Source organism: Drosophila santomea, chromosome 2L (genome assembly GCF_016746245.2).
Source record: "Drosophila santomea strain STO CAGO 1482 chromosome 2L, Prin_Dsan_1.1, whole genome shotgun sequence".
Classification (NCBI taxonomy): domain Eukaryota; kingdom Metazoa; phylum Arthropoda; class Insecta; order Diptera; family Drosophilidae; genus Drosophila; species Drosophila santomea.
This window is the reverse complement of record NC_053016.2, coordinates 17,918,129-17,931,588: the sequence shown is the minus strand read 5'-3', so window position 1 is coordinate 17,931,588 and position 13,460 is coordinate 17,918,129. Positions and strand designations below refer to the sequence as shown.

The window sequence follows — 13,460 nt, the reverse complement described above, 5'->3', positions numbered from 1 at the left end:
TTCAAATAATCTGGCCCAACCTCAATAATAATGAAAACAGTCCAATCAGTTTTTGTTTTTAATCTTTTAAAATGGCTTCAAATAATTTGAATGAGTAAATACTGTTGTTATTAAGTGGTTGGTAAATGTTAAGAGGTATATTTTTGGTATTTTTATATGGCCAAGTAAAACGCGTTAGATTATTTTTCACAACACATTGTTTTGCCTAGAGCTGCATATAAACAAAACAAAAATAATGTCGCTTGTGGCAGATTATAGCGACTCCTCCGAGTCCGATGAAGACAACAGTAGTCAATTTTCCGAAGACGGCGATACAAAAAGGTGGCCTTTCTTTTTACCTGCAGTATGACATGGAATTCCAATCCTTGTATATTTTCAGTGCGCCACCAACCGAAAAAGAGAAGACTTCTCCTCCCAAATTGCCCAGTGCGAGCCAAGCTCTTGCCCAAGGGGCTGGAAAGGGGGATGTGTTCAGCAATCCCTTCCTGGCGGCCGAGCTGCACAAAACCGCTTCGCTGGAGCGGCACGTGAAGATGGTTGACAACGATGAGCACCAAAAATTGAAGAACGGACGGAAGATTTGCTGGAACTTTAGAAGAGGACGCTGCCGCTTTGGCACTAGTTGCCAGTATGCCCACGATTCCGACTTGTCGGTCGATGAGGCGGCGGAGAAGAGTACATTGCCGGATCAATCAGTGCCTGTGGTCTTAGAGGCTGCACCGGGTAATTCCAACAGGCGTAAGCGACCGGGTCTGGGTGATGCTTTGGAGCCTGGCAAACGGGTTATAAAGTCCTACAAACAGCAAAATCCGCAGAATCCATTTGCCCGGCGTTAAACCACACCTGCATCCGTGATCCGCAGCAGGCAGTGCTCACCATCTGGACCATATGTGTTCGAGATGACGTACATATAACGTAGGCCATCGTCCTGAAGAGTGAAGTCCTCTGTCTCTGGAAGCTCCACCGACAACCTGAGCGTGGCAACCGAGCTCCAATAGGCACCCAGCATGGGCTCCAACTGCTGCCGCGTAATTTCCTCATCGTCGCCATCTTTCTCGCCGTCATCACCACAGACGTCTGTTAAGATAATGTTGTAAATAGTTTTAAGTCCGTAGCGTACAAGTAAAACAAGCACATACCTTTATCGTTTCCAAAGAATGACACATTCCCGATGACAAATGCCACGCCCCTGAAAGCGAGTTTCCGAATTCTGCAGGCCAAGTCTGTCAGTGCTGAATTTCTGGCGTCCAGCATCCTTCTGCCGCGGTGGTAAGCGAAGCACGCGGCAAGGGAATCAATAAGCACCAACTTCGTTTGCATGGAAGCCCGCGTTTCGGTCAAATGCTGATCAAAGGATTTTAGCAGACCATTTATATCAGCAACAGTAGCGGCCTGCACCACCTGTATTCTTTTCATGGTCCTTTCCCAAGCTTTTGCATCCGTTCCCTTGTCCCGGAGCATGTCCTGTATCCTCTTACAGGAGAATTCCCGCTTGGTGTCTATGAATAATACTGGCTGGTTATGCTTCCAGGTGAAATTTAGGGCCAACGTGTACAACAGCTGAGTCTTGCCCACGCCTGGCTGACCACAGAGCTCCCAGACCCTGCCTGGTCCAAAGGGCTGTTCCACGGAGTCCAACAGTTTGTCCAAGCTGATTCGTGGTCAGAGATATAGGATCGAATTCCTGGTAGAATGATACAAAGACTTACTTTTCGATTCCCGTCTCGTATTTCAAGTCCGGAGTGCCTGCATTAGCGCAGCATTTTGGCAATAGAGACAATTCCTTCTTCAATTCTCGAACAGATTGTATATTAATGGCCCATAGCTCGTGGAGTTTCGTTTCATCCGCGTCATAAAAGTCGATCAGGGACCCTATGTTGTTTTTACGGAGTAAATTTAATTGGTATTCGGATAGCATTTTCCCCGTGCATGTTTGCAAAATCATAAGCTTGAGGTCCATTTTAGGCGCATTTATTTATTTATATTATTATCAACAATGTATCGAAATAAAATTATCGTCGATAACAGCGCGGCTAAATTCAAACTCCGCCAATCGATTGGTTACAATCAATTGCAATTTAAAATTTCGAATTTTATATGTTTTTCCATATGTACTTCTCAAACACGAAAATACATAAATAAAAAGAAATTTCGAATCAGGGTACATTTTTTGTACTAATTAAAGAGTCGATCATTAATTAACTAATCCATGTTGGCACTTGATTCACAACATGCATATTAATGAGCGTTTATCTTTTGTTTTGCAGTTTCAACGGCACGTTGTGCCAATAAAAAAAAATCCCTAAGAGGAAATCGTCAGTTCGAAACTGACTCACGTGTGGGGGTCACAAGAAATACAGTGCTCTCTCGATAAGAGCAATAAAAATTGCTCATGCAATACAATCGTAAGATAATAAACAGCTTTAGTTAGTACGCTAAGAATGAAATAGGGAAGTCTAATTAATACAAAATTGAATTAATTATATCTGAACTACTTTTGCTCTTTTATGATAAGAGACTTAACTTTATATGCACATATGCCTTCTGAATGGGAACCCCTAAAAAAAGAGCCCACACACATAAGTGTATCCCGTCTCTATCTGTAATCTTGTCCTCTCTCGTTGACGGCAATGAATCAACTCAAGACTCAGTTGAGTTACAGAGATGGACGAGGAACCTCACGCCTTCGAAAACTTGGTTGCCAAAGCTCAGAGATCCGGCGACGCGGATTCGTTGCGGATTGGTAGCGCAGGTAGCGAGAGGAGTTGCAGTTCCGAAGCGTCAGCTATTGCAGCTGGCAAAGAACTTTCTGAAAGTCCTCAGTCTTCAAGACCCCAATCACTGGGCATATATCTTCTCGAACCATTTATTTTAATCCTGCTATTTGCCTACAACTTTTCTTGTAAGTCCAGTGCAGTGACCTTAGGGTATTAGTATCTCTAAAGCTCAGTGTACTCCTCCGGATTTCAGCAACCGTTCTGAAAAATAAAGTCATCTACCAAAGCTGCACGGCGGGTTTAGGGTATCCGGATAGCGTTTGCCAGCTGCTGGGCACCAAAAATGCTACGAATGAAACAATGGTGGAGATAATAACTCTGGAGGGTGAATAGCAACTCATTTTATATCCTGTTTTCCAGAAAATTGAGGAGCTGGTACAGCCATACGCTGCGAAGGTCACGCTGGCTATGCGGTTGGTGGAGTGCTTTATTCCTGCTTTTTGTGGACTCTTTGCTGGATCCTGGGCGGACCACTTTGGACGCAAGCCCCTTCTCATGTGCTCCTTTCTAGGTGGGTGTGATCCCCCGCTAGTCGGAAGATGCCTACATTCTTAACCCGTGGTGCAGGCTACGGCCTTCAGTATCTCATTTCAGGCGCGATCGCCTACTGTGCCATGCACACCCAAGGTCTGGTCAGTCCCTGGTGGTACGTGCTCTCCATCGTGCCGCTCTCCTGCTTGGGAAGTAGTGTCACCTATTCAGTGGCTGCCGTTTGCTATATTGCCGATGTGTCCGACGGCAGAGCTCGATCCTACAGGTAGTTGGCTAGGTAGTCCAGTGGATTTGGAACTACTAATATATTTATTCACCGTAGGATGATCGCCTATGAATTGGCCATATATGTGGGCCTGCTCCTTGGTAGCCTGGGTTCTGGTTATGCATACGAGGCCACAGACTCCTACATAGTGTTCAGCATTTCTTCGGTTTGCGTTTTTACGGCTCTCTTTCTGATGGCACTCCTTCTTCCGGAGAGTTTGGCCGTCGGGAATAGGACACTATCAACTTCATCGACGGACACTAGTGTGCTTTCCATGCTGATGGGCTTGTGGAGCACCTGCTCTAAGCCTCGTGAGCACCAGAATCGCTTCATGCTCACAACCATTATGGCAGTACTGCTCCTCACCGCATTTGTATCAGGCAAGTTCCAAAAAAGTATAATTTAACATGCAAGCGTCGTTTAGAGTCGAGGTGATCATAGGGGAAGGCCCTGAAAACCTATATTTATATTAAGTAACTATTACGTTTTTGCACTTCAAGATTTCATAATTTATTTGATTCAAACGCTGAAATGGGGTTATCATTTGTTGCCTTGTCCTTTGCTGGCGGATAAGCATTGGCAAAGGTCTTGGTTTGAAATATTAATTTTGGCTATCTGTGATCTATCACTAGACGGCAGCAACGCCGTGTTCTACAAGTTTATGAGGATAAAGTTCCACTGGACCGTAAAGCAGTTTACTGAGTACGAGACGGTCGGCATTTTGGTTCCCGCAGTGGCTGGTTCAGGTGGAGTGTTCTTCATTTGGTCTCTCCGCAAGGTGAGTTGTACGTGGAGCTGACTCATTTTCTTGACCTACCCCTATGACTGACAGTGCACCAGGTCGGCCGTCCTGTGGCTGGCATTGGTGTCTCTCATGAGCCACTGCGCCAGCAGCCTGATGAAGGGCTTCGCCTGGGAGAGCTGGCAGATTTACGTGGCCATTGGGTTGGGTGTTTTCAAGTCCCTTGTGAACCCCATGTGCCGCTCCATGATCACCAATCTGCTGCCGGCTGATGAACGGGGTATGTATATATGGCACTTTATAGCGAGGTTCTTTACACATATCTGTGCTTTCCCTTCCCAGGTAAAATCTTCGCCCTGCTTGGAGTCTTGCAAGCACTTTCCCCCCTCTTATCTTCCACTTTGTACGTTGCTATCTACACCCAAACACTGAACACGGAGCCGGGGATTTTCAATGTGTTTAGCGCCTTTTTATTTGGCACAGGCATTATTCTACTGGGGTACGTTGCCTTGAGCAATATACAATTGGCTTCCCATATGTACTCGCTTTTAAATATTTCAGCACGGTTTGGCACAAAAAGTCGAGAAATCGGGTGTTCTATGAGCCAGTCTTTAAATGATCGATGAACGCTTCAAGAAGAATGGAAGAAAGCGTCAGTCATGCCCAGTTACACAGATGGACAGGCTTTGGAAACTCCCTCGACTACCTCTTTACGCGAAATCCACTCAACCGCAAATCACTTGGAGCTTATTTACATACTCGATTGTCGCACAATAGCCTATATACATTCAAGCATAGAGTATAGTTTGAGGAATTGTGCTTTCTGCCCTCTGCCTTGTCAATATCTCGAGATCTCACTCTCCTTCATGGGGGAAAATCGTTTAATTACAGCGCAAAATATTTTCTCATTAACGAAATATGGGTTATTATTGCAGCAAAGCTGTGGCGTGTGCTCAGTCACTTGACAATTCTTACGGAATATCTATAAAAATGTTTGGATGTGCATACTTTTGTATGCCCAACGATTGGTGCTAACTACGGATTTGAGCGAACGCTAATTCCACTCGCTAATTTTGAATTAGTCGCCAGGTTTTTTACACCCTTGATCAAGATCGGTATTATTTGTCGCTATACTCGAAAAGCGAATGAAACTCAATTTACGCACGAATTTAGTGCCAACGGAGCAGAACGAAATCCCTGGAATTCTGTGTGGATTGAAGCCGACCATATCGCATGGATTGTCATCAGGCCAATTAAAATGAATGTAACATACAGATTCTAACAATTATAAATTCAATTATAACTATAGCTATTTTATTCTTGCATAAGCTTAATATTCAATTTCGCGATTTTTTAATTATTTCCTTGATACAAAAGAGTGGAAGTAAAGTGCTATCCGATTTATACCCTCTTTCAAAACAATTATGTACATGTGGTACTTGGTACTCGCACAGAAAGTGCACAAATACCATTAGTTCATCGTTAATTCTCTCCGGTTTTTTTGGGTTATTTTTGGCATCGCCCTGTGGACCTACTAACCACTTTTCAGACTCCCATGGCTCTGGCTCGTGCTACTAATTTGCACGATCCGAAGATGAAATCAAACGAACTATTCAAACTACGTTTCTCACGTTTCCCCTACCCAACTTTCGATGAGTTGAGCTGGTAAGGTAGGGCTCCGAATCCAATTTAGCCAGGCCGGTGGATAGAATGGAGTTTGACCGAGCTCCATTTGCTTAGACTCGAATCTGGCTAAGCGAAACTGCGACACATTTTTCTACATTTTTCTATATTTTCCTACACTCGTATTTTCCGCCGGGAATGCAATTTCACGTGAATCCAACGAAGCTGGCCGCTGGAACTGATGCGGCCCTAGATGAACAACTGTTCCCCAGTGCGACTGTTTACCTGGGGTGTACATATGTGTGGCCGGTTCCTCCGTCGCCGAGAGGCCCGCTATAAAAGCGCACGGATTTCGCGGTAGCCGCTCATTTCGAGAACGGAACTCTATTTGTACCGTCACCGTCGGATTGGAAGTGTATTTCGGTTTCGTGTTTCCGACTGCCGCTGCAATCAAAAGCTTAAATTATTATATTCGAATTTGGCATTAGTAACCCATAAATCTGATCGGCAGTGCTGGGCACCAGGGGTTTTCCCTCGTTGAGACTGCGGTTACGTGACAGGTGTTGCAATGAGCCACTGAGGAGCCAATTTAGTTCGGCAATTTAGAGCTAGATATTAAAGAACTTTTCCACTAACGAAACCACCATGGTCGAGAAGGCCTCAAATGCGTTTACACTGGAAAAGCTTCGAAATCTGCAATGGGAAAAGGTGTTTCATATGTTTTACATCGAACCGGTTGTGTTCATGCTGCTCTTCTCGCACACACTATCGGGTGAGTGACCCGCCCGGTTCTCCGGTTCTCCGGTTCGCCGTACCTAGAATCTATCACCAATTCGGCATCTTGCTCAGGCACCATCCAGCGCAACCAGGTCATCTACCAGACGTGCACGGTGATTTTTCACTACAACGATAGCGATTGCAAGCAGCTGGATGTGAAGAACGCCAGTGCGGAGATCAATGTGGGTTACAGTACGGCAGAAGCCACAAGTCCACAAGTCCACCATGATCTGATCCGACTCCTCCGCTTTGCAGGCCATTGAGACGGAGCTGCAGCCGTATGTGGCCAATCTGTTCCTAGCCCGAACCCTCCTAGAGAGTATTGTTCCAGCCTTTTGCGGCCTGTTCATCGGCTCCTGGTCGGATCACTATGGACGCAAGCCCCTGCTCATTGTTTCCATGATAGGTGAGACCTGTTTTAGAAATTCCACCGGATCGTGTTAACTAACGATTGAGCGAGAATAATGCAATCAAGCTTCTCTAGGTAAACATTTCATAGTGAAAAGTCTTTGTAATCATTTCTATAGCTTCTTTATACATATACAAGTTGTAAGCCTTCGTTCTAGAAGGGCAAGTGGGTATCTGGCTTTTTGCTTAAGTGCAACTTATGTTAGGCGACTTAAAGCTCAAAATAAAACATATTTGTCGAATTGCTCAAAAGATGGTAAAAGGGATCCTGAAAGGAACAATTCCTTCGAATTCCTGTTACATTTTCATGTTTTTCGACCTGCGCAGGATTCTCAGCATCCTTTCTAATGATGGCCGCCATCTGCCAGTTGTCCAGCTACTATGTGGTCAATCCCTGGTGGTACATCCTGGCTGCAGTGCCCCACTCCCTGCTCGGCGGCAATTGCGTCTTCTCGGTGGCCGCCTTCTGCTTCATCTCGGACATCACAGATTGCAAGTCACGTCCCTACCGCATGATCTTTATGGAGTCGCTATTCTTCATTGGGCTGACAAGTGGATCTCTGCTGTCCAGCTTTGTGTACGCAGCAGTAGGATCGTCGGCGACCATCGGTCTTTCCGGCTGCATTGTTACCTTCGCCACGCTCTTCACCATCTTCTTTGTGCCGGAGAGCTTGCACTACCACAAGGAACAGGAAACCAAGAATGCGATTGCTGCAAATGGGGTGAAGGAGTGCACCGAGAGCAAAGTGCCTATAACCGCCTGTGACCTCCAGTTGGACCGCGTTGGGATTGACTGCCCGCCGAACTTCATGAATGATGAGGAGCCTGAGAAGGAGAAGGAGAAGGAGAAGGAGAAGAGGATGGAGTTGCCCACGCCGGCAACTCCTGCGATGAGCTTCGACGACGACCTGTTGGCAAAGTATGTGGAGCGGCTGCCACAGAAGGCGGAGGAGCGCAAGCGCCAGGAGGCGGTTGAGCAGACCAAGAAGGCGGGTCTGTTCAGTATGGTTCACATCAAAGACATGATCAGCACCTGCTTCAAGCGCCGGGATCACCACGCGCGCGCCGTCATTTGGCTGGTTACCCTGGCCATGTTTCTGTCTATCTTTGTATTCGGTAAGGGGCAGCATGATCTTTCTATTAATTCCATAGCTAATTCACTTAATCGCTTTCAGATGGAGTGATGACAGTGATGTACCTATTCGTGCGCGAGAAGTTCCACTGGACTGTGCGGGACTACACGTTCTTCGAGACGGTCAGCCACCTGGTTCCCATGATTGGCGCACTCATCGGGTTCCTTGTTCTGCGGAAGGTTAGCTTTTAAAATGGCGCCAACTGGCGTTGGCATAAGATATATGATTGCAGTAATCCTTTTGTTATAGGTCTTTCGCCTGTCGGTTGTGACCCTGGCTCTGCTGGCCTTCTTTTCCGAGATTCTCAACAATCTAGCAAAGGGCTTTGCGACGATGCCCTGGCACATGTACCTCTCGGTGACCCTGGGCGTCTTCCGCTCCATCTCAGGCCCCATGTGCCGGACAATAGTATCGAACATAGTGCCTCCCTCGGATCTGGGTGAGTTTCGTGATGGGTTGCAGGCACAGCTGTTTCTTTTTTTAGAAAATTAATTATTTCTCCTCTACCGCAGGCAAGATTTTCTCCATCAAGAATGTGCTGCAGTCGTTCGCGCCGTTCGGTAAGCGGGGCTAGTGTCGTTTGATTGTTGATTACTCTACTGACTCTTTTGCTGCTAATTATAGTGGCGGCACCCCTGTACACCCTCATCTACAAGCGATCGCTCACCACCTTCCCGGGTCTGTTCAACTTCGTCAGCTCGTTCCTGTACCTGCTTTCGTTCGTGTTTATCGGGTGAGCCTAGTGCCCTGAACCGCCCCATCTGCAAGCCTGCTAATTGATCACACACTCCACCCTTTCCCCCTACACAGATATGTCTTGCGGATCAAACACAGGCACAAGCAGCACTACGCCAAGGTCCTCAAGTGAGCGGCGACCGCAAATTAGCACGTGATCACCTCAACCAACCGAGCAATAAGTTTTACAAGTGGAGCGAATTTAAAGATGCGAGTCCGCAAAGCAGGCGCTCAACTATGAGGAGTCGTCAGTTATAAATCGAACGAATGGATCTTTGTTTGACTTGTTTATTTATATATTAAATTATTTGTAATTTGTTTTAAAAGTGTATCTATTTATGTATATATGCAGCTATACTCCTAGAGTAGACAATAGCAAAATCGCACCATCTCACACTTTCATTAGCTGAGTTTCGGGTATCTAATGTCACTCATCGATTTTCATAGTGTAAATGGTATACTAGATTGGTTGAAAATACTTTTCTAGCAACAGGAAAAGGTAGAGCGACTTATGCATTCTATATCAGGATCATTCGCTAATTCAGTCTGGAGTTGTCCAGAATTAACTATAGGGTGTTTTTTTTAGAGGTATAGAACTTTAAATTGCAATAAAACAACGATGGATTATTCGATTGACATGAATTTTATTGACATGAAAGATAATCTTGTGGCATTACATTTTAAATATGATTTCTGGCATATGACCGCCACGGCTGGCTCGGATGTAGTCCAATCTGGACGTCCAATTTGCAATGACTTTTTCCAACATTTGGCCGTATATCGGCAATAACACGGCGAATGTTGTCTTCCAAATGGTTTAGCGTTTGTGGCTTATCCGCATAGACCAATGACTTTACATAGCCCCACAAAAAGTAGTCTAGCGGTGTTAAATCACAAGATCTTGGAGGCTTATGAAAAATCGGGAACAACAGCAATCTCGTTTTGGGCCCATTCGACGAATCTACGCCTTGCTTGATGATCGTTTGGTTTCAATTCTTGCACGAGTTGGATTTTGTAAGCACGCATGACGAATTGCCAAACCAAACTGAGAATAAATCACTTGACAGCTGTTAAATCGGTCGCCATCTTGAACAGTAATGCCAACTTAAAGTTCTATACCTCTAAAAAAAACACCCGTTAGAAAACTAGAATGTTAAGATTACGCATACAGATTCTAATGATGTCCACGTTTTTTTTTAGTTATTTTTATAAATGTGCCGGAAGCGACAACGTTCCTTTTGTGTAAAATATATTTTACCATTTTTCTCAAGTTTTTTAACAAAATGAAACAATCTTCAATATTCAGAGCTAACGTAATTAAATACGTAACGTATTTAACGTAACGTAAATGTATATATTTATATTTAATTAACCTGTCTTTGGTGAATGCTGTAGGGCTTGCTTACCTAAGAATTCTTAGTCTACAGCTTGTTATTTACATTGGTTTAGGCTTAGCCTAATTGGTATAGCAAATACATCTCCGGAATAATACTTATATTGAAAATCAAATTGATACACTGGCCTTATGAATGGTTCACATCTCGATTGGGATCTATTCCAATGCGTTATGTCTAGGTCAACTTCCTATGGCCTGGTAAACGCTGTCGCTGCCCATTGACTTTTGAATGCCGAAGACCGCGCTGCAATGGGATGCTTACTTAGTTAAAATCTATGAGAATTTCGGGATTCGGAAGGAAAACTCACGCCGACATGCAGTAACACAGGAAGTACAGTCCCACACTGATGAAGTTAAAGATGCCCGGATAAAAGTTTACAGTGGCCTGGTATACGGCCGTATAGAGAGGCGCCGCTCCTAAAGGGGAGATGGACTGCAGGGAAGTAGTTAGGGAAAAGATTTTACCTGTGAATGGAAGAGGTATTAGTATATGGAACTATAATCGTAATCCCTGGGACTCACCCAACTCCGAGCTGGGAGTCACGTGCGACAGGATGGCCTTGCACATGGGCGACATGACGCCCCGCATCATGCCCACTATTAGGGCCAAGTACATCTCGCTGCCATATACGGCCGTGGCTCTGACCGTGCTCTCAAGAACACAACAGGCAAAGGCTAGGAGGGTCATCATGATGGTGGACAGTCCAAGAAGACGACGCAGTAGGATCATGGCGATGGTACTGCCAACCACTTGAATGACCACCCTTGCCGCGTTAAACACACTGTAGTCTTGGACTGTGTAGTCGAACTGCTTGCGCATAAACATGTAGTTCACTGTTGACTCGCCCTCTGGAATGCGACCGACTAGTCAGTTCCTCGCCTGGAGCAAGCATCGCTATCAACTTCACTCACCCATGGCAAAAACGCAGAATGTCAGCGACATCATCACGAACCAGATGATAGCACGATCGTAGTTCTCGCGTTTCCTGATGCAGGTCCTAACGAGGACCTTAACTAGGTCCAAACGGAAGAACTCGCGGATTCGAGACTAACCGATAATTACGTAATTCAGCAACAGGTGACAGTTGATAAACCACATATGTATGTACATACCCCACTTTGCAAGTCTTCAGACTTCAGACTCTCGGGCACAAAGAAGTAGACGTATATAAGCGCAATGGAGATGATGGAGCCCACCAAGATAAACACGGTTGAAGCTCCAGTAGCCGCATAGATGTATCCACTAGCCACTCCGCCAGCCATCATGCCCAGGCCAAGGGAGGCTTCCATTGTCACCATTCTGGACGAAATTCATTCATGAGTATTAGGTAGTAACCACATTTGCTGAATATTATCTTGGTAGACAAACGTCCATTGAATTTATTCAAATAAGACTCTTTCGAAATATCTAGCTAAGAGCTCTCTTTAAACTTGTCTAAATGTCTTACGAAATTAAATTAAATTTTTATATTGCATAGTATAAAAAGTAATATAAGAATACGTAGACGATGGGCTCATAGCTAGGCCTACTGTCATTGTATACATAAGACTTATAAGAAACTAAAATATATGATCAAGAATATTATTATTAATATAAAACAAATTACATAAAACGCCAATGTTTGACATCCACTCACCTCATGGCTCGCTTGTTCTCGGTGGCGACATCCGATACATGGCAGTAGAGGATGGTGATGAGGGCGCAGGTGCCTCCGCTGAACACAGATGGCACACAGGACAACAGGAACCACCAGGGACTGATATTGACGGCAGTCGTTATTTGGGTAAGAACTACCAGGATGATGGCGCTGATGAAGTAGCCTGCCAAATTAATCAGATACTTTATAGAGTTCATTAGATCATGAGGTATTCATATGGTTTTCTCACCTGTAAATGTGGATAGCAGGATGGGCCTCCTGCCGAACTTATCTGACCAGGGTCCCAGGAAGAGGCTAACTATGGCGGGAACGGTGCTCTCGAGCATTGAGCTTATCATTGTGATGGTGGAGGCATACTCCTGAACTTGCCCCTCGATTTTCTGCAAAATGGGAACTCTGTTGATAGGGAATTCTCTTCAGCTGATAACCCCGCCAAGCTGTCGTCACGTTTCTATGACTCACTTGGGGTTTTGGCCGGGCTTAAATATCTTCGCACATGCATGTCGAAATATCATTCCCGATTTGTATACTGTGGTCGATAACTTTTTGTGATAAGACGACCCATTAGTCATAAACAATTTGGGTTTACTTTTGTTTTGGTCAACTGATAAGCAGAAACAGGTGGGACCAACGTTCTTCAGTATAAGTTTTCAATCCGCATCGAAAGTTAGCAAACATTACAGATTTAAGATGTATTGGAAGATGTATTGGTATGGAACAAATTATACATGAGTACAACAACCAATTTTGTATTAAAATGACTGCTAATTGAAATGCAATTATAGACTCACTAAAGTCGTATTCATTAATGTTTATGCATAAGAATACGTATACGCCCTGTCGGCTGATGCTTTTCAACTTGCCTTAACCTCATCGGAGGCACGATCCGTACCGAGAAATGGCTCGCATTCGGTGGCATTAAATTTCATGACCGTGACGCAGGTCTGGTAGAGTATCTGGTTCTGGTAAACGGCATCTGATGGAAACAATCTGACTTAAAGACGCCCACCACACATTCAGTCGTCTATACACACCTGTTAGGAATCTGCCAAAGAAAACCAGAAATACGGCGGGCTCTAAAATGAGCGAGCGCGGTCTTTTCAGCCAGCTACCGAAAATCCTATTGGTAGGTCGGGAAGGCACTTCGGCGTCCAGCGGCTCATCATTACTGCCAATAATTGGCTCCTCATCATCTCTAAGCATTCTGATAAAGTGAAGTGAAGTGAAGTCTTATCGCTCACCTAAAGCAACAAAGCGATCGCAGCAATTATCGGGTAGACAAAGGAATTAGCGATTCATTCAGCCAAGCAATATATCGTAGCGGGAACTGTGTTAAACCTCCGCGCGCGCCGAACTCGAGTGATAGACTAACTGGAGGGAGCAGCTGAAATAGACGACGTAAACAAACAAAGCGAGCGATTGCCAATTTGAGCACACCAAACCGTTTGCCGCGC

The 13,460-nt window shown here is 45.0% G+C and overlaps 5 protein-coding genes across 5 annotated transcripts; 3 read left to right on the top strand and 2 right to left on the bottom strand.

Moving 5' to 3' along the window:
* Window positions 1–166: 166 nt before the first annotated feature.
* LOC120458718 lies at window positions 167–836 on the top strand. Its single transcript, XM_039646467.2, has 2 exons — window positions 167–321; window positions 380–836. The coding sequence occupies exons 1-2, from the start codon at window positions 236–238 to the stop codon at window positions 834–836; spliced, it is 543 nt and encodes a 180-aa protein (XP_039502401.1). The 5' UTR covers window positions 167–235.
* Window positions 833–1,977, bottom strand: LOC120458717 (DNA repair protein RAD51 homolog 4). Its single transcript, XM_039646466.2, has 3 exons — window positions 1,710–1,977; window positions 1,140–1,651; window positions 833–1,077 (listed from the first exon to the last, which is right to left on the bottom strand). The coding sequence occupies exons 1-3, from the start codon at window positions 1,958–1,960 to the stop codon at window positions 833–835; spliced, it is 1,008 nt and encodes a 335-aa protein (XP_039502400.1). The 5' UTR covers window positions 1,961–1,977.
* Window positions 1,978–2,664: 687 nt separating this feature from the next.
* On the top strand, window positions 2,665–5,188 carry LOC120452155 (proton-coupled folate transporter). Its single transcript, XM_039636255.1, has 9 exons — window positions 2,665–2,902; window positions 2,971–3,080; window positions 3,138–3,288; window positions 3,345–3,534; window positions 3,592–3,914; window positions 4,167–4,312; window positions 4,367–4,556; window positions 4,619–4,775; window positions 4,838–5,188. The coding sequence occupies exons 1-9, from the start codon at window positions 2,665–2,667 to the stop codon at window positions 4,893–4,895; spliced, it is 1,563 nt and encodes a 520-aa protein (XP_039492189.1). The 3' UTR covers window positions 4,896–5,188.
* Window positions 5,189–6,248: 1,060 nt separating this feature from the next.
* LOC120443858 lies at window positions 6,249–9,338 on the top strand. The gene is made up of 9 exons (XM_039623223.2): window positions 6,249–6,671; window positions 6,749–6,858; window positions 6,932–7,082; window positions 7,412–8,200; window positions 8,260–8,396; window positions 8,467–8,656; window positions 8,730–8,777; window positions 8,842–8,950; window positions 9,028–9,338. The coding sequence occupies exons 1-9, from the start codon at window positions 6,545–6,547 to the stop codon at window positions 9,083–9,085; spliced, it is 1,719 nt and encodes a 572-aa protein (XP_039479157.1). The 5' UTR covers window positions 6,249–6,544; the 3' UTR covers window positions 9,086–9,338.
* Window positions 9,339–10,253: 915 nt separating this feature from the next.
* Window positions 10,254–13,441, bottom strand: LOC120443860 (proton-coupled folate transporter). The gene is made up of 9 exons (XM_039623225.2): window positions 13,041–13,441; window positions 12,870–12,982; window positions 12,236–12,386; window positions 11,986–12,169; window positions 11,462–11,648; window positions 11,261–11,396; window positions 10,871–11,197; window positions 10,657–10,813; window positions 10,254–10,592 (listed from the first exon to the last, which is right to left on the bottom strand). Exons 1-9 carry the CDS (start codon window positions 13,207–13,209, stop codon window positions 10,529–10,531), a joined length of 1,488 nt encoding a protein of 495 aa, XP_039479159.1. The 5' UTR covers window positions 13,210–13,441; the 3' UTR covers window positions 10,254–10,528.
* Window positions 13,442–13,460: the final 19 nt, after the last annotated feature.